Here is a 24,145-nt window from a genome sequence, read left to right as displayed (position 1 = left end):
CCACCCTGAGAATCCTTAGGCATGTTTTTGGTTTGCCTTCACTCCTTTTTCAGTCTAAATTCATCTTTGATTTTGAATACTCATGACTAAAAATGAGCCTGATGCTCTCTTTATTTCTTTAACTGTTGTCTTCCTATTTATTAAAAAGGGAATTGAATGCATTACAAAATAAGGTGTAATTATTGTATGTGATCTATTCTGGCGTGACATAAAAAGATACACGTAAACCTTCAACAAAGTAGTTTGGGTATCACAATAGCACGGTGCAGACCCATGCAGGACCTGAGTACAACCCAAGCTGAGTACTGGGATGCCTGGTTTTGCACCTATTATTTTCCAGGCTGCCTAGTTTATCTAACTGCCATTAGGCGTTAAGCTGATGTGTAGATGCACCTTTCTGATGGGAAGAAAGGGAGAGAGAGTGAGGGTCTTGTGGGAGAAAGATTACTATATTTGAAGTAACGTGAAAGAGACCTGCTCAATAAAAGACCACAAGGGTCCTCTTTGGATTCAGTGGTAGAGTGAATTTCTTGCTAGTTGAGACAGGCAAACTCAAAGATCCTATTGGTTTGAACCCTTTGTGGGATGAACAATTTCTTAAAACTCCTTCTGATGTTGTGTGACTGTCCATTTTGGCATCCTATTTTTAACATCATTTTACAGATGAGGTTGTACTAAGATGTATATTCTAAACCTGCTTATGTCTAGGGAAAAAAAGGGGAAAAAGCTAAAATCTGATTTCTACATCACAATTAAAATTGCAGTGATAGCTGCTCCTCTAGACACAAATTGCAGAACATTTCAGAATTGTGATCTGCTTCCTGAGACTGTAGTTTTTAGCCCCTTGCTCCTCCATGATGACAATTCCTTTGATATCTGGAGCATTCAGTCCCATTTGGTCACAGGAACAGATGACAGCACCTATGGATGGACCTCCTGAGAGGTACTGAAGCACAAGCAATTTCGTTATTTTGTTCATGTTCTGCTCAGGTTCTTTCCATTGTTACTCTGAAGCACATTTAAATATATTTCAGATAAGATTTTTTTTTCAGTTTTGAAGGCTTTACTACATTTGTTGCTCTCATTATTTAGACCCATCCTTGAAGTGATGTCTAGTAACAAAAACCAGCACTGGCAAGTACCATATCAGAATTCCATAGCTGCAATGATAAAAAACCAGCAAGAGTTAGAATATAGTGGAAAGCACTACAGAATCTCCCTTGGACATCAGTTTTCTTATTGACCTCCTATGGCTCCTTAAGAAAATAACTAAGCCTTGCCTATGTGCAACATATGAATGACAGAGCTTGCAGGGAATACACAAAAGAAGCATTTTTGCTTTCCAAGGCTGTCATTGACCATATGAAAGAAAAGGATGCAGAATGAGTTTGAAAGAATTATGGTATCTGCTTCCTTGTTTATCTTCACTGCTTGTAAAAGACAGATTGAAGATTGCCTTAATCTCACTCGTGTTCGGGGAACTTTAGCAATTACCACATAAGGGTTTATTGCACAAAAGCTGCACTCTGCCTATAAAACACAGATGCACTGTGAGTGCCACTAGAAGCATCCCTAAATGATGAGGGAGCAGCACTTTGGAGAGCAAAATCTACACTGTTTTGCAAGGCCACGTCAGGATCACATGTGGGAAAACTGATGCTGCCTGCAAGGATTTTAGCAGAAGGTCTGCAGGGTTTATGCAGAATAGGTGTAAAATAACAGCCAGTATTTTACACTTGGATAACAACTGGCCCATTACCTTTTTACAGGCTACAAAGGCTGAAACAGTGTAACAAGATCTTAGTGTCTTTCAAGGGCTGCCCTAGTGCAGATGATGCAGGAAAAGAGTCAAGACATCAGCAGATGATGTAGGGAAGAGCTGAGGCTGCAGCCCACAGCCCTAAGGTGGTACCAAAGGCTTCTAAAGTTTATGCGAGGAACCTCAAACCTTCACAGGTATGAACAGACAGGGCCATGGCTATACCCTCTGCACATGATACTCAGCTGGCTTTTGACTAACTTTGGATATCAGACTGTAATGCTGACAGACCATTGGTACCTGAACAAGCTTGAAATAATGTATACATACCTTAATGTACAAAATACAGTTCGGCTGCATTGCAGATAGATTACAAGGATCCACATGGAATTTCATGCTATACATTAAGAACTACTTCACTCAACTTTGAAATAAAGACATATCTTGCTGAAATATATTCAAAAAATCACTTATTCAAAAACAGCAACAGTACACAATTTCTAGATGCTGGAAATTAAAAAAAATAAAGATATAGTTAGAGACAATCTGAGTGGATAGTATGAAAAACACTAATTGGAATACGGCCAAAGATGTTACAAAAAGTATACCATTCCATTTGAGGGCCAAAGTCTTATTAAACTTGTACCTTGGTATTTTACTGAGGTCTTTTCCACTGAAGCAGCAGCACATCATACCACTGTTCTAGAGAAGAGTTGCATCTGTTGATTTCTGTGATGCTGTTTTTTTCATGTGTTTCTTTCCTTCAGTGCAGACACTTTTATTTAAAACCAAACCCTCACTCACCTTAGATTTCTCCTGGTGCAGCTCAATTTGAATGTCTGTTAGCTTGGTCCTGAGTTCCTCATTGGCAGCCTGTAGGGCAAGAATCAGTGCCTCAGGCTTTTCGCCCTTGCTACGTCCTTTTTTTGACATGATTTCTTATCAGTGAGAGTCCATGTGTTTACTTCTTTCAAATGTGGACTGCCATCTTTTTCTGTTCCTTTCAGTACCAGTTATTTTAACGCCTACTGCCTGGCAATCCTTAAGGTTCTGTCCTCAGCTGCTTTGGAAGCCCTGTGAGAAATAAGACGTACTATTATTTATCAGTGGACACTGCAACATGACAGCTCACATGGTTATGGAACACAAGATAGCTCACTTCTCCAAACACTGCAACCTCTGCAAGTCTGAAAACCTGCAAGGGAGATCCCAGCACAACCAGGCTTCCTTATGCAAGTCTGACATAGTGGTGGAGATTTCATACATGCCCGTTTCTTTTTCTCATAAAGGGGCACCATGCAAAGAAGATACAAGTTTGTTTACCGTAAGGATTAATGATGTTGAGACTACAGGATTGGAGAGGACAGGTCATTTAATCCAAGCCTTACAGTCTGGGATAACCACAAAGCAGGCATTTTAGTCTGAAGAATCTATCTACGATCTCTTCCTGCTACCCTTCCCAACCCTTGAACTCTCCCAAGATCCTGTGCCAAACTCAGACTTTCATACAACATTCCTACAGTCTACTACAAGAAGAGAGAAGCGCTGAAGTCCTCATTAGCATTCTGGGTCTCTGTAGAAGCAGAAAACGAATGACATGCAAAAGCCCATATCAGACTAGAATTTGTCACCTTTGCCACTTTTAAGGGAATGCAAAAAAACTAACCAACAGTTTCTGTCAACTAAATTTTGGGGAAAATTCTGTCCTAAGTCAAAATGATATGGTAAGCATAAATCCAAGCACATCAGCAAGATATGCAGATAGGGAAGCGAAGGTGGGTTGTTGTTTGTTTGTTTGTTTTTTTTCCGTATCACTGGGAATATGAGTATCCCTCTGTCCTGCATGTCCCATGTACTTTTTTTTAAAAACATTTTTCTTGTTAGTTATTAGCACAGACTGACAGCCTTGGATAAAGAGGTATTCTGTCTACCCACAAAATAAATGTGGATTTAATAATCTTCCTAGAAATTTCTGTATCTATGTCTCTCAGCGCTAAGCAGGGATTGAGATGGTGCCATGTTCATGCTCACATAGTCAGTCTGCCCTTCCTGACACATTCACAAAACCTGCAGAAATTACATACATCTTTTGAGATGAAAGCAGAATCCTCAATAAAGAATGTCATTGTGAATTGAACAAAGCAAATTCACTCCTTCTTGCTGTGTTGATCTTGCTGTTCTGAAAATACTGTACTATATCAGCCAGGGCTTCATATGCTGCTCCCTGTTATAATACCTCTGAAATCCTGGAACTGTGTTGTATATACACACTATAAATGAGAGCAGGATCTGATCCATCCTTCCCACAGTGCCTCATATTCAAAACTGGTAACAAAAGATCCAATCATGCTAGTTACATGTAAGACTTTTTCTTCAGTAGGGCTGCAACAGTACAACATCAGAACTGAGCCTGCTTTCAGTGCAAGTGATAGAGAAAGAAAATGGTCTTTGGAAAGCAGTTAATAAAATGGCTTGTTCTTCTCACATACCATGTGATGCAGCACAGCCCTGGAACATCTTATGTAGTTCTGGCTAGGAAAAAAATCAGACCATATGGGACGGAAATGGTCAGAAAGCAGAAATCTTTGACTGTCAATGCCAAATGATGATTTGTTTGAGTTTGAACAACAGCTCATGCTTTCACCAGATTAGCCATGCAAAGGATGGCTTTGGAGAAAGAAAACAGTACATAAGCGAATCAGTAAAGACAACAGATTAAAATTAACAGGATATGATTTCCTGAATGGGGAAAATGCTTCTTTGCTGTGTTGTTTAAGACCCTCAATCACTCCAGAGACTCCTCTGTCCTGGAGGCCCGTTCAGCAGAGAGCAGAGAGGCTTTGATAGTTGTGATATGCTGTAGTGTTGCAATAATACAAACTTCTACTAATGCACCAGGACCATACTGTTCACAATCCTTACCACACTGAGCTGGCCACACAACTATTCACTGGACGACTGATTTGCCAGTATGCTGCAACAGAGCTATTAAATAAACAGAGTGTAACTGGTACACCAGAACACACAGCCATAACAGAGGTAATCCCAAGGCAATGTTATCAGAGTGCTGTCATACAATCAGTATCACCACACAATGTCAGATATTACGTTAACTAAGAATAACTTCCAGAGCCAGACTCTGTTCTGGTTTACTGCAAGGAATTGGCCAAGTTTACTGGCACTTTCGGGAAGTAGTTTCAATGAAACACACAAAAATCATTCACTAATTGCAAAACATCAAGTTAGAGTGCATATTCTTCCTGTTTCCCATGACTATAATCACTGGTGAACAGCAGTATAGCATGGATTTTTAGTGATCAATAGGGCTTAATGAACATTATTTTAGTAGTATATATTCTAGATAAACTAAAAAATAATTAGCAAATAGAAAAATAGAGCATATTACTTTAGTATCAAGATTGTCTCAATGGAATAAGAAAATATGGATATTCAAAAGCAAAAGGAACCTAAAGATGCTCTTTGTGACATTAAGATTAATGAATGTATAGTGGAAATACTTAAACAGAACACTAATGCCCCTATGTTTTTTTAGTTTGGAGTAGCTTTTTTATTTATTTAATCTGCTGTTTTACTGGTTCAACAAAGAATACTGCTTTGGGATAGAATTTCAATATATCTTTAAAACGAAAGCAACTATATAAATGTAACATAAAAATGCACTGGAGAGACCTACAGCAAATTCATTAGTAGCCCATGATTTCCTCAACTGCATTCATAATTTGATGATAATGTTAACTTCATGATTCTTTTAAAAAAAAAGGCCATGTGAGCAATCTCCATTAATTCTCCACAAATCGACTTGCATGGCATGTACAGCACTTCAACACACTAATGAGCATAACTTGTACTTATCACAGTTTTGCACCCACAATTAATTTTCAAATGAAAGATGGCATCTCTGACTCCAGTTATCAACCTTTTTCTCTTAGAGGCGTTCATCTTTCTCATCATTCTCCAATACATCACTAACATCACACTCTTCCAAGAGGCACTTGGGTCCTCTCAGGTATGCTGTATAGAATTCTGTTTTCCTGTTGGTGTCCCCAGAACAATTTGAAAGCATCTCTATCCACTGTATGAGCATTTCTTGTGTCAGTCAAGGACCTGGCAACATGGTGTATCCTGCCTCTCATTCTGCAGACCACATGAGTACACTCAGAGGTGCTTTAAAATGCCGAACTTGCAGAGGGACTCTCCAAAGTCACTCTGGCCACGCCTGTATCTCCACTTGCAGACTTACAAAACAGAAAGAAACTCAACATGTCTGCGCTTCAAGCAACAGTGCCCATCAGTTGGTATAACCCTCACTGTCAGATCTACTAGTTGTCTGCACACCTTGCCTCTTCAAGTGGCCTAACTGTTTTCTTGCTAAGTTGCTTCCAGAATTCCTTTTCCAAGAAGCTTTGAATGTATGGTCTGACACAGACTGATAATCTTTTCTAGGTTGAGTTATGTCTACTTAGAAACAAGGAGTCACTTATACTTCACAGAAATAAGACTGAATGCTGTTGGATCCAAGTGTACAGATCAGTGGGGGGACTGCAGTGAAGGTCCTTCATTAATCTAGTTTCAGATTTGGGGTCCTGAGCCCTGCTTCGGTCTACTCTAGGAAAATAGACATAAATATCTATTGACTATATATTGCAGATCACACTCTAGTGAGACTGACTGGCTGCAGCAGCACTTAAGAAAACCTAGTGTAATTTAATGCAAGCTAGAGACAATTTGCTGGAACACAATATGATCTTGTGGGTAGAGCAGAGACCACGATGCACAACTTCCAGGTTCTTTTCTCATCCCTTCCACTCCTGTATATGTACTTTCCTTAACATTCCAGTAACATCACTCCAGAGAGCCCATTCTGTAAGCTGTTTTCCACTGCCATTATTTATTTTCCCAGTTAAGTACCTTTTAAGATCAGACACATTTGATTCAATGGTATCTTACCTATAGCTAACATGGTTTATGTTAACCAACTGAAACACAAGGCTTTGAAGAATGACTTCAATCAATAGTGATCCTAAACATGAAACAAAGACCAAAAAGTAATCATTAAAGAACAAATTTAGAATTACAGGCAAGAGAAGTAGAATTATTATTCACTTAAAGAAAAATGTTTCTGGCACTGTCAGTTAAAGTCTATAAAGATAAGATGACTTTGGTGAATGCAGTTTTAGTAATATTTAGCACAACCTTTGAATAACTTCTGCAAGTCTCTTACTACGCAATCTATTGTTTATGTTTGTATGTTATATTGTTATGTTCGGTTATTCCACTGAATTTTCCTATTTTCAGATGGAACACCTCAACATGAAATAATGAAAATACATGAAAAATTAAATAGTACCAAAAAAAAAAAAAAAGAGAGCTTTCAGAATTATCATGCTATATCAACCTTGCATTTAACAAAACAGATTTTGAAAATGGAGGCATTTTTGTTAGGAGAGGAATTCCATTCTTTTACCACTCAGCAATTCATTTAGAATCAACGCATGGCACAGGCCACTGGACTGGGGGACACTAGTGTCCATCCTCAAAAATCAGACACTAACTACAAAGTAATAAGACAAGCTGTCACAACAGTCTGGTGACTTGATTCAGTTGCCTTTAATGTCATTCTCTGGCCATCCTCCTCTACAAAACAGTTGGTAGTCTGTGGTGAGACAGGCAGGACTTGTACTTGATGAGGGGCAATTTTTCACTATAGGAGGGAAATAAATTTTTCATCAGCAAGGTGTCTGTTTTCATTGACAGCCTCATTTGCAAGGCCAGACATCTTCCTTTAGGCAATAGTGCCTTTTGTGTGAATGAGTTGGAGTAAATTCATAAGCACATGGAACAGGTATGATTAAGAGTTCATTATGAGTGTGATTTATCTCGTGCCTGTGAAGGGGGAGAGGAAAGTATTATGGTTTAACCCAGCAGACGGCTAAGCACCACACAGCTGTTCATTCATCCTCCCCCCTCAGTGGGATGGGGGAGAGAATCAAAAAAAAGTAAAAGCTTGTGGACTGAGATAAAGACAGCTTAATAGGACAGAAAAGAAATACGAATAACAATAATAATAGTAATGGTAATAATAATAATAATAATGTGTGCAAAACAAGTGATGCACAATGCAATTGCTCACCACCTGCTGACCAATGCCCAGCCCCTCCCCTAGCAGCGGTCCCCCCAGCCTGGCCAGCCACCCCATATTAACTGTTCAGCATGATGTCATATGGCATGGAATATCCCTTTGGCCAGTTTAGGTCAGCTGTCCTGGGTCTGTCCCCTTCCAGCTCTGTGTGCATCCCCAGCCTCCTCACTGGCAGGGCAGTATGAGAAGCTGAAAAGTCCTTGGCTTAGCATAAGCACTACTCTGCAAAAATTAAAACATCAGCACGTTATCAACATTATTTTCATTCTAAATCCAAAACACACCACCATACCAGCTACTAGGAGGAAAATTAACTCTATCCTAGCCAAAACCAAGGCAAAAAGGAAAGATATTGCCACCTTCAAAAGACCTCCTCAGCATCCAGCATAATTAAAAGGGATATAGTTACTCTTTGGGAAGCTGTATCTTTTCACCTATCAAGGTCACCTACCCTTTGAGATGGAAGGGCATAGTGAGTTCGTCCATATTGGATCATATTGCTTTTAATGCACAAAGCTTGATATTTATGCCAAATCGTTAGTATTATTCGTATTTCCAAATACCTGCTTTACCAAACCTTGCATGCAGACCCTTGCAGACTACAATGAGGTAATAACCTTTCTTATAAATCCCTGGTATACCACGTCCCCCACAGGGTGCCAATTATATTGCTGAAGAACACTGTCCCAGCAGTCTGCTGTGGAAATCTAGGCAAGTGAGGAGGCTCATTTCACCTGCTGCCATGTCCTTACTATACTGAGTACTTGCAATTCTAAAAGAGTGAAGGGAGCCAGGCAGATGTACTGATTCTCAGCAGCACACATGATCAAACCCTAGATTTTAAGTCCAAGAAGAAACAGCTTCAGTCCTTAGGTAAACAAACTCCTTTGACTTTAGTGGAATGAACCCTTTGGGTATATAGATCTCCCTATGAAGTACACAGTGCATAGTGCAAATATCATACGGCATATCTGTCAAGGAAATTAAAAACATCGTAACATTCCCAGATTGTGAGAATGATGTTACCCTATTAACTGTTTCAAATTCTGGTGGCATATTTGGCCATGCAGCTATTTAGAGATTGTAAGAAGCATCTGTCGGATGTCTGTAAGCAAAAAGACCATCAGAATTGTTTATGATGAATGGCTGCCAAGTACAATAGCAGCAGGAGCATCTCCTATCAGCTTTGCCCTCTTCCAGCACTTGCTAGTAGAATGTGTAGGAATTACTGGAGTCCTCAGAGCCATGAAAATACCTAGTTAAGCAAAAGATTGCTTAAAAAAAAATCAAAAAACCCTATGGGCAGATTTCAATCCAAGATAACAGGATTAAGTCCATTCCTAAAGCATAATAAATTCAGTCTGGAACCCACAAGGAGAGATTCCATTTTGCTCCTTTCTCTAGAAAATCCATCCACTAGATTCTTGAGTAAAAGCACCACACATTTTCTTTGAGATGCACCTTCAATGAAAGTCTAAATGAATTCCTTGAAGAATTTGCCACACTTTTTATGAGAAGAAGCAACACATTGCTACAGGCTGTGAAGAATTTATCAGCAAGAAATCATGGCTATACTTGAATACTTGAACTTAATTAGATTTGCTACTGTATGAAAAAAGTATGTTGTTTGAATCTCGTTTTTGTTGTTGTTGTTGTTGTTGTTTTTGAGATCAATTCAAGCTTAGCTGCATGGTATAAGCACATAGAAGAAGTTTGTTCATATTCACACTCCCAGAGGTTCAAAGCAAGTGCGTGGACAACACTGTACTTCGTCCCATGGCAGAACATGCCTTAAAAAGAAAATACTTCAAGGCAAGCACTCTGTAATCTTTAACATTATATGTAAAAAGACAAGTGCAACTCGATGAGCAATCCCACTAAAAGCTTCTTCTTACCTAGTCTCTTTAATCTTCTGTTTTCATCCCTTCCTACAAATTTCACTCACTGCTATTACTTTTCTTTTTTCTTCCATGCTTTCCTTTTTTAATTCCCTCCCCCCCCCCCTTTTTTTTTTTTAAATTTCCCTTTGTCCTAGTTTGTTTTTTCTTTTCCATTGCATTCTAGGCTAACTTTCTGTGTGGGTTTGGTCATATGCTAGCAAAAGTAGAGAGGAAAAATTCCTACTCCTGATCCCAGAAAACATGGAACTCTGAAGCTGTTCTGAGCTTAAGAGCAGTGTTTCTGATCCAGTACTTCGTCTCAAAGTGATTGTTACATTCTAATATTTGTGGTATTAATAGTCTGAACAAGTATGTTTGTCTTAGAGTTCATATTAACTGTTCAATTAACTATCACTGAAAGGAATGAACTTCATTGGGTTCTGAATATTTGAGGATGGGAAGAGGAGAAAATTCTTCCAAGCCAAGAAACCTACTTTTTGAGATCTGTCTCCAGTTACAGCTTGCTGGTAGATTTTCCACCTCTAGTTCATATTTTTTTCTTCTGCAAGTAGCCGTAAGTGAAAGGGTGTGCAAACAAATGTAAAATAATTCTAGGGTGACTTTTTCTGTACTGTTTCCTTGTTATATGCTATGTGCAGTTAATGTTATGGAAAAGGCTGCTGATATTGCACATGTTGATTTGAAAACTTTGCTCAGAACTCAACACACACAAAAGTTCAGATAAATTTTCCAGATTCAAGCAGTACCATTTCCGTATCCGTAACAAAGGCAAAATAAATAAGGTTACAAAAGCAGGTCAGGTCTTAAAATCAAACTTCTGAATAGCAAATATATCACATTCAAAGCAGTAATCAATTACTGTTCTTCATACAGTAAATGTAGTACAAAATAAGTTTGTACAATGCTCTCAGACATATGGTTTGGTTTTGGGTCCTGTGTGCAGCCAGGAGTTGGACTCAATGATCCTTGTGGGCCCCTTCCAGCTTGGGATATTCTGTGATTCTGTGATTATTCCTTTATCTGAAGTGGTGAGGAAACTGCTCTGGATTTTGCTCCTAATGATAACCTATGGCAACTCCAAACTGTCTTCAACTTCTAAGTTGGTGAAGGCAACCAGAACAGATTAGCAGGGGCAGAATTTACCTGGTAACAGGCTTCCCACCAGAGTTGTCCCTGAAGTTGCCTTGGCAGTCAGTTCAGATACGCTTGCTTGTTAAGGTTAAGTCACACCCCTTATCTAAAAGGATGTAGAAGAAAACAATCCCATTAAAGATACCTGAAATTTGGGGTGGGGTGGAGTTCAGCAGCCTGAAGGAATGTCTTCTCATTGTATTCTTCATGGCTAGAATATCATGCAAACTAGACTCAGACACATTTCACTGGATATCCTTATTAGCATGACCACCAAGTGGGCTCAGAACCAAACAGCAACACTGAGCAAGTCGTATATACGACGTGGTCCAGAGGTGAATCCAGGGGAAGTACTCTGGGTTTGCAGACAGTTAGTTATATGGAAGATTTTTTTCTATAAAAAAAAAAAAAAAGCAACAGTATAAAGCCCTCACTTCTGTCTTCTTGTGTTAAAATGCAAAAAATCACTACTATCATACTGAAAATTAATTTGACAGGTTGGGGTCAGGCTATTTCAAAACAATCTGTCTTTAGGTAAGGCTTTGTCATGATAGTTGAAGGTCCAAAATTGGCTCCTTTCTCTGTTTGGGCTTCTGCTGAATGAGACACATTGCACAAAATACCTTTCCAGTCTCACTGGAATAATAGCGCAAGCACAGGAGAAACAGCGCACTCTTTGTGGGGGATGTCCAGCCAAGTATGAAGAGGCACGAGCGCACACCAATCAAACAGCCGTAGGCATATATGCTCCAGTTTGCACATATGACAAGCAAGCCTGTATTTATATCATGGAAACTGCTTCGGGCCTCATCAGGAAAAGAGCTGAGGCCATCATTCTCTTACAGTGTTTTAACAGTTCCCTGCTTTACTCTACCCATTTATAACAGGAATCTTAACCACTTTATCTTGTTTTACTGTAATAAAGATTAGAGGAATCTAGCCAGACCATTTTTGTCTTCTGAACCATGACTTTACTTTTTGCACGAATTACATACAAGACTAAGACATCTAAGACTACAGCAGTGAGCTCCATGTGAAACACAGGAGTTCTTACTCAAAGATCAAAGAACACAGGTTTTTATGGCTATCTTTAGCAAACTGATACAAATGCAAGCATGATCAGTATTTTTTTAGAAAAGCAGTAACATGACAATTTCCACAGAATTTAGAAAATCAATTAAAATCCTTTAAAACATATTCTAAAGTATAACCCTTCCTTTCAGCAAAGCAAGGTGTCTCATGTGCCAAATTTGGTGTACTCCTGAATGAGAGTGTTGGTCTGTTTGGGTCTCCACATAAAACCCTTAAGTCTCAACACAGGAATAACTTCGACTATGAGCGAACCAAAACACATGCTATGTCTCCCGAGGAACAAGTATATATACATTCCCTCAAAGTGGCAGAGACCAGAGTGCAGGGATCTGGCAAAGGCAAAACTGAAACCAAGCATATGCTCATATCCTTTTGCACAGACAGAGAAATCATCTAATCCTGATGACTCTTTCATCATCTAGACTTTGAAGACACAATAGAAATTACCTCCCTGTCCCCCCTCCCCCCTGACAATAAATAAATAAATAAATAGAAACACTAAGAATGTCTACTCCTGCCTATTTTGTGCCCAAACACTCAGTGGAATTTGGGACTAAGTATCTTTAAAATATATAGACATACCCTGCACTCCTGGGTTTCCACTTTAACATCTCAAAGTTCAGAACTAGAAACCTTGAGCTCTGTTCCTTGTAGTAACTAAGACAGCAGCAGCAGATTAGTATCGCACCCCCTTGTTTAGCTTCTTCCGTATTCCAGTCAGCATCTGATGCATCTGCAGCTGATGTCTCACCAATTATAATTCACAAGTTGGATGATAAGTGACAAAGATGCATTGCTTTTGAGGACCTAATCCCATCTATTCATAATTCTAGAAAGCCTCTAAGGCTACTGGGCTTCCAAATAAATTGTGCTTAGCTACATAAAGTAGCTTTCACAAAGGAAGGATACTGACCATTAAATCGAAGGCACAGGCAATGCAAGATGTTAATCACAAGTGTTTACTATTAAGGAGTAATATCTTACAATCTGCCACAGGATGAGAAATTAGTACCAACACTTTAGAAGGATAAGAACTTGGCATACAAATGGTGCAGGGAATGGCAAGATTATTCTGTAATGTAACCATTAGGGTTTTGGTTCTACTAACTTTGGTTCTACTAACATATAGAACACTAACATTTGGTTGTTAACTGTATGAAATAAAATTCAGGACATTAGACAAACATCATAATCATCACTTTCATGTGACAGCATTATTATTATTCCCACTTGTGGGTGTTAGCAGAGAGAATGTTTGATGTTTGGGGCAAACATCAATACATCTCTTTCGAGATGGGCGAAGAACTGAAAGATGAAAACTGCAAAGATGGGTTAGGGCAGACTCCTCAACAATGGTGAAGCTTTGCAGGAACAATCAGTGCTCTGATACTAGATTCCAGACAAGCTTTCCTGCATTATTGTCAGGATGTACATTATTTTGCATTTTCTAGTGGGATTCGAATAAATCCAAAATTAAGTCTTTGCTTTGTCTTATTTACCAATTTTCATCTATGCTTTACATTGGTTCAGAATAAAATTCAAGTGTGAATTATTGCATTCCATGCTGTGTATGTTATGTCACATAATGAAATAAATGATTAATGGAAACTGCGATTAAAAGCACGATCTGTATTATCTTAGTATGAAATCATAATACAGCATCCCAAGATCAAAGAAAAAACTTAGCTCAGACTTGCTACAAATATTTGCATGCCTTTATACAATTCTGTTCTATATTTTTTATAGACAGATCATGACAAATTTCACGTGCTAGCAGCTTAAATGTGTTTTATTCTACCAAATGGTGATAAATAGCTCTTCAGAACAAATCCTAACCACTTTGGCTTTTGACTACACAGAAATCATGGAGTGATAGATAATTTTTTAATCAATACCACAATAATTTTCAGGAATATTGAAATGTCTTCAGAACTAAACTCCAAATATCTATCCCTCAGATTCAGGCTCCACATAAGGAATACAGGATGAATCTGGTGCTGCTACGCTGCTAAAATTACCATTGGCTCTTGCACTAAAACATGAACCAAAAATCCCTATCCAAGTTGCTGGCAGCACCATGGAAACATTCAAAAGGGGACAGAAGCATTATTGTTATCCGCAGCAAAGCTGAGGAGATTTATTAAACCAATATTCTATTATTCTGTGGCTAAAATACCATCTGTCTCTTTTTTAAACAAGTGTTTTCTTAGAAGTTACCATGAAGCATACTACCAGTAAATATGTGAAATCCTTCCCTATCCTGAAAGGAAATAGAAATTTCCCAGACTCAACAGAGTGAAACATACATGGACACAGATAAGACACACGACTGCAGAATAACAGAATTGTCAAGAAAATTATGCACTCCATCAACTTGCCCAGCTCATTGCGAGATGGGGTCTAAAAAAACATTTCAGTGTTTCTGCACTTTTAGTGTTACTCTAGGCCCATTCTTGGTTTACTGAAAAGACATTTTGTAAAGGTATTTTACACAAGTAGAATTGCACTCAAACACTGCCAGAGACAACACATGGAACCTGAAAGAGAAACATTGCAAGTCACGGAATTTATAGCATGAGGTCCTCCTTCCTTTGATTTTGATTTCAATAAGCCAGCAAAACCATCTTTTATTTAATCAAAATGCATATAAACAAGAAAACAACAAACAGTGAGGGAAATGTTCATGTCCCATTTGTGTCTTGTAGAAACACTTCCTTTTTCTTTCCAAGGTCATAGCCCTCATTATCTATTGTCTTACAAACATCAGAGGAGGATATTTTGTGTTCACTATTAAAAATTGTGAGATATTTAAGTAACTTTGCTATTAAAAGCACCAGATAACTTGTGAGAGTTTTTGCCATTTTTAGCTCAACTCTTGCTACAGCTGATGAAGATAAATTTAGATAAGATGTCAGACTGCATAAGAAAACTCAGTGTTGTGGCCTCCTGTGTTCATTTCTAACATTTAACAATGTGGATCTCTATGATGACTTTTTTTCTTTTCTGAATACCTTGCTTCTGACCAGATCACTACATTCTTGCAGCTCAATATAACTTCAAAATACGTATTTTCTACTTCTACTGTATCACTGTCAATGTCCTGCAGAACCTGATGTACACACTTCTCTAATTTCCCATGTCCTGTATCCCACTTAGCCTTTCATTACATTACCTGGGAAAATAATCTGAATGTTCCCATTACCATGGGTTATACTCCAAGCTATGCAAAACCTAAGCCAATTGGAATTAAAGCTTGTCTCTTCAGATCAGCTTTTCAGCAGAAATGTGAATATCTATGTGAACATCCTGTTAGCAATTTCCATTCATCTTTAACAGTCAAAATGCCTTTAAAAATAAAAAACCTTAGAAGCAATATTCACTAGAAACACTCAGATTATTCACTTACGAAAATATTGTTACCAGAGTTGGTCTTTTTCATTTCTGATTTGTTGTAAATCTTACTCTTCCATTGTATGTTGCAAGACAGGCTCCCTCAAGACCTCTACAGTCTATGAGCTTTTTAACAATGGCCCTTAATAGGCAGGTAACATTAGAAATCTTCTTTTCCATCGATGCCATTAATCAGCTGAGGTACAAGGAACTGTTATCTGCTGCCCTCCCAACAAAAGAAATTAAAGAACACCATACCATGTTTCATCACGCATACTGTAGTTCTATTCATAATGAGGTGAACAGAACTCAACAAATATAAAATAAAATGTCAGGAAAAAGCAAAACTTGCATTACATGTAGAATTACTCTTTACAGGTTATTAATCAAAAAATGCTCATGAAATTTACACGAAGATTTTTAGCATAACTGTGCTGCTTTAAAAATGGAAGCATCAGCTAGTATTGGTCAGGGCATTCTCCACCTATGTAAGCAGGTGATGGGTGGGATTCTCAGCTGGCAAAAGTGTAAGCATGAAACAGCACCCATTAAACCCAGATGAGATACTGGGTCATACATGACATGACAAAGTAGAAAAAACAAAAAGGTCTCATTTATAAGACATTCAGGATACTGTCTTGAGCACCCAGATTTCCATTAAGGCTGCATCTGAAACCAGAAAAAAATATTTATGGCAATTTCATAGAGATTTTAATAGGCATTAAGCTACTGTATAACATTTCAAATCAATTTCCAAGGACAATGCTTACATCTTCACTGACTTCACCTAACACAGGTTAACAGGCAGATCACTTACACTGACTGCATATTCCAAGAAAAAGGCAACATGCAGGTCATTCTGTGACCTAAAAAATACACAAAGCGGTACAAAAGGGATCTGCTAACACAGAACCTTGCAACCACAGGCCAAATATCGCTCAGTTAGTAATACTTAACACTGAATCTGCATGGATGCTTATTTGCTATTAGTTGTGACTCTAAAACACTTGGCACTCTCTCATCTTACAGGTTAATTCTTAAAAACATCGCCAATTTAATTAAAGTAACCATTCATTTAGTTATAAGCAACCAAATAGTAACTTAACACAATTGTTCTCTCAGCTGTAGATTACTAAATGTTCTTCAAGTGCAAAAGTCCCCAAACATTCTTCATTTTTCTGGAAGTGATTATAACTGACCATAATTTCCAGTCAGGGGCAGAAAATGGAAAAGGGATGTTACTAAGTGTCATATAAAATTAGAGCAGATTCTCCTAGCTGATTCTCCAAAAATGACTGCATCTCATTTTGTTCCTCTCCAATACACATTGGCAGAAAATAGCAGCTCAGAGAACCTTGAATATTAAGTACAAATAAACACCAGGTAAAAAAAAGAATGACTTACCTAAGAATAACAGAACTTCAGAAACAAAAATAGCATTTGGGTTCATGAAAATATAATTAGAAAGTAATTGCATATTGTGTATTAATACAATTTTATTTTTATTTTTTTAATTCTTCACTGCAATATTTGTACACCAATCCTACAACAAATACATGCAAAACAATACAGTATTGATTATAATTAATTTCTATCTATCACTTGCAACATTAGAAGTTCTAAGGATTTTGCATGCACTATAGAAATGAATAATGAAAAATATTTCTGCATCAATTTTAAAAGAAAATCAACTTAGTGAATTTCAGTAAACTAGGGCACATGGAGGAAAAAGAAGCCCAGAAGCTCTGACTCTACCATTTCTCCCAACTTCATTTGATCACTCATAACTGATTACTCTAAGCTACCTTGGGAATTCAACGCAATTTTAAGTTGGACATTTGGATGGCTTTTATTTACAGCCCATGCAATGTAAGGCTTAACAATTCTTTCCCCCTAGCTGCTTAAAAAAATATATATTATAATAAACATTTTCAACAAAATACAACAAATAGTTTGACAAATGAAGTACAAGTGTCAAACAGTAACTTGAAGATAATACCTCCCTGGTGCTGATAGGAGGAATTCATAATGTGAAAACGAGAGAAAACTTGCGCTTTAGCATCAGCAGTCATCAATTAATTTAAATCAGTCATTTTGTTATTTTTGATAAAATATATTTAATCTGAGATCATGTTAAAAATGATGATGCAAAGTATAACATTACAGAAGATCTGGCTTACCATAGCAGCTGTTCTATCTAAACCATTTCCTTAGGTACCTTTGATTGCTTTATTGTTAATCACAGGTATATTTTATCTAAAGTTAGAAATATAATATAATATGTGGTCTACCCAGTCTTCATTTGTATTCATTATTTGTCAGCATCTGTTAAACAGTTAACTGAGGGGTTTCTCATTATGCAGCCATATACTAAAATAGTTTCTGCATTTGCCTCTTTCTCATTTAACTATGCTATGTAGATTGTCACACCAATTAGTTCACTTTGCTTTTATTCTGACAATAGCTGATTCAGACTATTTAACATAGGAACAGGCTGTGATGTCCAAATATGATCTTCCAAATAAACAACCCAGGCCCTAAAGTTTCCAGGATGTGTGACGGTTTCTCAACTACCCGCCAGTGATCCGAATTCATGGCAAACAAATCATACAACAACAGGAATTTTAGTGATCTGAACTGAAAGCCTGCATTCGTGAAAGTGCTTGCATGTTATTATTTTTCCTTTAAAGTTCATTGGATATTTCAGAATCCAATCTGCAGGCTGTGATCAACACAGTTTTTCTGTTGTGTACAAAGATGTTGCCAAATACACTCATTTCAGCTTGACAGCATTCAGTGTGGTGAGACCGTAGAGTTTTCTCATGACTTGCTGATGAATTTTCTATTTAGAGCCCCACCTCCTGGAGCAAAGAAATTAGATCGGGGAAAGTTTTTTAGTCCTCATATTTTAAAGGAGAAATTCAAATAGACCTTAAAGATACAGAAACTAGAAGTACTACATAAATGACATTTTAATGCCCTCATGGATTCTGAATGTTGAAAGTTGATGACACAGAGTCGCACTTAAGCTTTGCACAGATGTAGATGACGACTGAAGAGAAGGCATCAGAGAATCCGTCTCTGAGCATGGGAGGACAAGATTGTTGTAATCTGGTATAGACCAGATTTTCAAATGGTACAGATATATATGAGAACTTTGAAAAAGCTACTTCCTGGGAATTAAAGTGAGCTATTAGTTTAGAAACACACATTGTGAACATGCCATTGAAAATTCAGCTAAAATAACTTTTTGACTTGAATTTAAGCATGTGTTTTGTAGTCTTGTAACCCAAATATGCATTGCCATGCACAAAGATGACAGAGAAATCTGTCTGAACCCCAAAAATATGACAGACTCAAAAGTGACTCAAAATTCAGGTATCTAGTAAGGACTATTTGCTGTGTCACAATTTCACAAAGAAAACAGAAAGCACAAATGCTGACCACAACACAAACTGACCATGACTCAGTAGTGAAACACTAGTTGTAAACATGTTCAGTCCCATAGCTCAGTTAAAAAGGAAAAAAAAAAGTTATAATTTACAACTACTTGGACGTCAACCACTCGAGCTACACTTGAGCTATATCTTATGAGAGTACAATCCAACACCATACTTTTTCTTTTACAGTTAGAAGACTATTTTTACACAGTTTTGAAACCACAGTAGCAACTGTCTCTTGAATGGATGAATAGAAATCAAAATTGAAAATGATTCATTTTGCTAGTTATGTTTCATGGCATTTTTCTTGAATACCCTGATATCACTCATCCTTTGTAATGACAGAGGAGTTATGCTGCATCTTTCCAGCAACATTAAAGTCTCGATAATAAATGGTCTAGCATATCCCACCATACATTTACAAATGACAACTGCCACTTGTCTCCCCTACACACAACCATGTTTTAGCTGTACCTTATGTTCAATTCCTAGTAAGTAGCACAAAGTAGTTCTTATTCAAAAGTCTAGCTGGAAATGGCCAACGGAAGCAGAGGAATCATCAGAAACCACTGAAAGATGACAGGGACAAGGTTATCAGAAGGGAGGCTGAGACAGATCATTAGTATTTGCAATATCACACAGACTAACGTTAAGCTCTGGGCGAACACTGTAAAAATACCTGGCTCAAATTCATCCCCAAGGTCAGGACCATGTTTCTCTACCTGAGGCACTAACAGATTTTCAGTCCAAGATCAGCAAGTCAGAAATGATGTAGCATCCATCAGTGGCAGCCTGCTCCTTCAGCTCTGCTGGTGACCAGGTAACCCCAGTAGTCCACTGCATTGTCCCAGTGCTGGAAAGCAGCAAAGCCCAAGGGCAGAGCAACAGCTCCTGGCAGCCACCTCTACCAGGCAACTCCAATCGAAATCCCAACAGAAACTTTCCAGCCTTTCCTCCCCCAGGCTCCTTCTCAGGATTTTGTTCACTGTGTAAGTAAGGGTGGAACTGGCTGCAACTGCCTTAACTTCATCACATCTCTTCGGTCTATGGTGTCTTTTGATTGCTACAAATCTACTTATAGAGCCCATACTTTGCTTCCTCTTCAACAATTAACAGCTAACCACTCTCAGACTTCACCAATACCATAACCATTCCCAGAAAACCTGTTAGAATCACCACAGGTTTACCTCACTCAAGCACAAATTTAAATCTGGTCAAGTGCCAGCAAAGCTTGCATTTACAGCACAAAAGATCCAGATTTGAAATTCATATTGTGGAGCAGCAGGCCAGATCAATAGAAACAAAACCTGAGACAGAGCAGAAGCAATAAACCTAACATCATTTCCTGAAATGGACAAAGACTCTGCTTACTAGACTGGGCATAGTAAGTCTAGTAAGACTAGGCATAGTATATGCACAAGTGAAGAATTTGACCCAGCAAACGAGAGACATAGAGAATGAGATTGCAACATGTCACCTCAGTGTAATGCATAGGGCAGTATCAGAACGCAAAGGTTGTAACAATGCATCCCATTATATTTTTCCTTACAAAAGTTCAAATTAATCTTTTAAAACATATACCTCTCTATATTTCTAGCCTATGAGATACTCAGCATCTTATATATATATACATATACATATTCACAGAAAAAAAAATAGAAACAGACTACAAATGACTATTCAATGCCACAAAAAAACAGCCCAAATGCAAGACCTAGATTTGTCTTAAGTAGCCATAATGAAGTGAAGGACAGCATCCGGTAATTTAAGAATAAATTGCACATCAGCCCAAGTGGCATGTTTCATCAGGTAATGATTGGGAAAAAAAAGACGTGTTGCACATACAAAGAGATGCAGCTTGTGGGGTCTGTATGCAAAGGAGAATGTATTCATACACACATCCACAAATACACCAACCCTGAGAGTCCAAGACATGTACAGGTGCATTTCTGAAAAGACTTGCTCAGAAAGAAACCTTGTGCAATACCGTTTATACAAACAAATAGAATAGGCAAAGATGCATCGCGAGTAAAAATAAACCAGGGGAGTGCCTTTACAGCCGCTCTCCGCTCAGCTGCGCTTATACCCACCCGCAGATGCCATCTCACTGAGGCCCAGCCCAGGCTCTGCTGGCTGTGACTCTCCGCACATCAAATTCAGCCCTTGAAAGATTCCTTCCACTGTAACCAGCAATCATGCCCGGCACGCCGCGTTTTGCAGTGAGGAAGGCAAGACAATGACCAACCTGGAACACAATGGTGCAGGACGGGAGAGCGGCTGAGGTGGATCTCGGCACGGCTGCCGGCGGCATCCTGCCACACCTCTCCCTCTGCCTCCTCTCCACCACCTCCATCTCTGCCTCTCCATCTCCATCTCTCCTCTGCATCATCTCCATCTGCCTCCTCCCCATCACCTCGGCCTCCATCTCACCGCCATCGCTCGCCCTCCCCCGCCGCGCCGCGCCGCGCCGCACCGCACCGCCCCGGGCCGGCCCCGCTCCGCCGCCCTCGCCCCGGCCCCCGCAGCCGGCCGAAGTCATTGTTCCGGCGCCGCGGGGAGCGGGCAGCCCCTGCGCGGGACCCGGCGCTCCTCCGGGAGGCCGCCGCCGCTCACCGTGCCGCGGCCCGGGGAGGATGCCGAGCGGCGAGGCGCGGGCGCGGCGCATCCATCTTCCCGCCGCCGCGGCGGCTCCAGCGCCCAGCCCCGGCCGCTGCCGGTCTCCTGCGCGCCGACGCTGAGGGCGGGCGCCCGCCCCGCCGCCTCCCCGCGGCGGAGGCCTGCGCTGCCGGGCCGGGGTCTGCGGCAGGCACCGCCCCGCCGCCGCCGCAGCGCCGCGCGCCCGCCGCCATGGCAACGCCGCGGCAGAAGGGGCGCGGGGCCGAGGGCCCCGGCGAGCGCCGGCGGTGGGGCCGCGGGAGCGGCCCCGAGGGGAGGAAGCGGCGGAGCGGCGGGTCGGCGCCGCGCAGCGGACTCGGCGGGAGCGGGCGGCCGCACGGGGCGCCGCGCTCGGAGCTCCCCGCTGCACTGCGCGCTCCGGCGAGCCTTGCCCCCGCGAAACGGCGCCGCGGGCTGGAAAGCCGCCCTCCGACGGGCAGCGGCAGCCCGCCCGCGGCGGTTTGCGTCGAACGGGCCCGAACCTCGGCGGGTAACACGTTCAAGCCCGGGCTGACAGAATGGGAACTGCTCGTATGCCCGACTAAGCTGCCAGCTGTCGTGCTTCTTTGTGTCGTCCAACCCTCGGGGAGGCAGTCATGAGAGCGATGGGCGCGGAGGCACATACTCCTCGGTTTCTTCAGATGCTTCCTCGTCTCCATCCTTCTGAAGACTGACAGCGGTATCCCTGAAAGAGTTCGGTAGGCTACTGCTAATAAACACATCAAGAATTCCAATCGTTATCCTTTTGGCGCTTTACACAGAAGACAAACGTGGCTGCTAAGCCTGGTCAGATAAAGCATCAGCTTTTCTGCAAAAACAGGCTTTTCTTTTTGTGGGCCAACTGAAGACAAAACACACTTGGGTTGGTTTGTTTCTTTTTGCGAAGCACACCAACACGCAGGAAACAAAAACGTTTGAAAACTAGAAGATGGCTTAGTTGGCTACTGGATTTGCAGATTATCTCCACTCTGTGAAGCAGTTTCCTGGTGAATCAGTGACAAAATAAGAACAAAACTAGTGACAAAGACACCGAATTTTGAGTCATCTACCCTTAATACCAAATTCCATCAGAGCCCCTAATAGCCGGTTGCCAATCCTTACTTTAAGTGCCAGTGTTTCAAACCTTTACCATGAAATCTTTCAGGAAGAAAAAATGGAAAAAACAGCACTAGAAACCTAGAAACAAAGGTCTCAGAGTAAAGAGGCAGGCATTGTATGCCCAGCTGATGGCAGAGCAGTCTGTCCCAGCTTCAGCTTCCTCACTCTGAAGTGGTGGCATTTAACTTTCCTCAGAGCAGTTTAACATAATCAGTGATTTTTTTCCTTTAATTCAGTGGGATCTGCAACATGATACTAAGGGCAAGAGCGAGCATTAGATGCATATAGTTTAGCATTACACTTACCAAATAACGCAATAAGCTCCCCAGTTCAACCTCACATGAACTCTGTCCTCACACACCTGAACTTGAATCAAAAGGAAAAGCACTTGCCCCATGACAAACTCTAAGAGCTCTAAGTGGAAGATGCTATAAATGGGCTTTACAGAACTAGTGTTTTCATAAGAAATTCCCCAGGGGCAGTTAACACATCCAGTGACTGAAGAAAACTTCAATGCCCAAAATAAAGCAAGGTCCCATTTAAAAAGTTTTAAAAGCTGCTGCCTGATTATCTCTAGCATAAATGTTTGATTTTTCATAACTTTTTTACTGAATATATAGCTCTGGAAATGGCCTTTTTAAAGACTAGTACAGTGGCTGTACTAGGTAAATGGAAGATCCGAAGTACATGGAAAAGGGAAAAAGCTACTACAAACACTATAAAGATGTATAAAGTGGCATGACTCCTCTGGGCCCACAAGCACAGAGAGACTACAAAATTAGCCTCACAGGATCTGGCAAGCTCCATACAGTGTCCTATCGGCTCCCGTGGCAAACAGCAAAATAGCTTCAAAATACTCCCCTTCTGTCTGTGGGCTTCTTAGGAGGCAAGGCTGCAGCACTGCCCATTCTTGCTGCTCCACAGGCCTGAAATGGAGGTACAGGTGATATGGAAGTGACATCCAGGACTGTCACAGCCATCTATCCCCTTTCTCTTGCTCTGGCTGGAGGTCACAGCCTTCTGTCTAGTGTAATGTGCTCCTAAGAAATACCAGTGGACCAAGGCAAGCCAAGACTATGGATCTAAACTTCTCCAAGGCAGGAAAGGCAGCCTGGTCTGATGAGCCCACATCCTACCATCATTTTACAGGGTTGTTCATGCTTTACATCCTAACACTTGAAGCTGAACACCAAGACACAAAATGGCTTGTTTTACAGGGTGATCCCCCAAACGAGGATAGATTGAAGAGATGTAGTTATACTTACTAATAGTATTGCTGATTTCAGTAACAACCTTTCAAGCATGTTAAGCACAGAAGTACTTGAGGAGAGATGAATAGTTAAGTACTATGACTGAACAAGGACAAAAACAATGTAGAAGAAAGATTGTGTAAGTCAGTACTGCAGAACACTTATACCTATTTAGAAACCAGTTTATTTCCAAAATGTAATCCTATGATGCATGACTAAGTTGTAGATGTGACTGATGTTAAAACCAGTATCTCCTTCAGAGATCTATG

The 24,145-nt window shown here is 40.1% G+C and overlaps 1 protein-coding gene across 1 annotated transcript in view; it reads right to left on the bottom strand.

The window, feature by feature from the left end:
• Positions 1–21,629, bottom strand: part of JAKMIP2 (janus kinase and microtubule interacting protein 2) — a 52,026-nt gene extending 30,397 nt beyond the window's left edge. The window contains 2 exon segments of the mRNA XM_040574018.1: positions 2,564–2,833; positions 21,487–21,629. Coding sequence (XP_040429952.1) covers positions 2,564–2,692 — 129 coding nt within the window. The 5' untranslated portion in view covers positions 2,693–2,833; positions 21,487–21,629.
• Between the last annotated feature and the right edge of the window lie 2,516 nt (positions 21,630–24,145).

Source organism: Cygnus olor, chromosome 14 (genome assembly GCF_009769625.2).
Source record: "Cygnus olor isolate bCygOlo1 chromosome 14, bCygOlo1.pri.v2, whole genome shotgun sequence".
NCBI classification, from domain to species: Eukaryota; Metazoa; Chordata; class Aves; order Anseriformes; family Anatidae; genus Cygnus; species Cygnus olor.
This window is presented reverse-complemented; position numbering and strand designations above follow the sequence as displayed.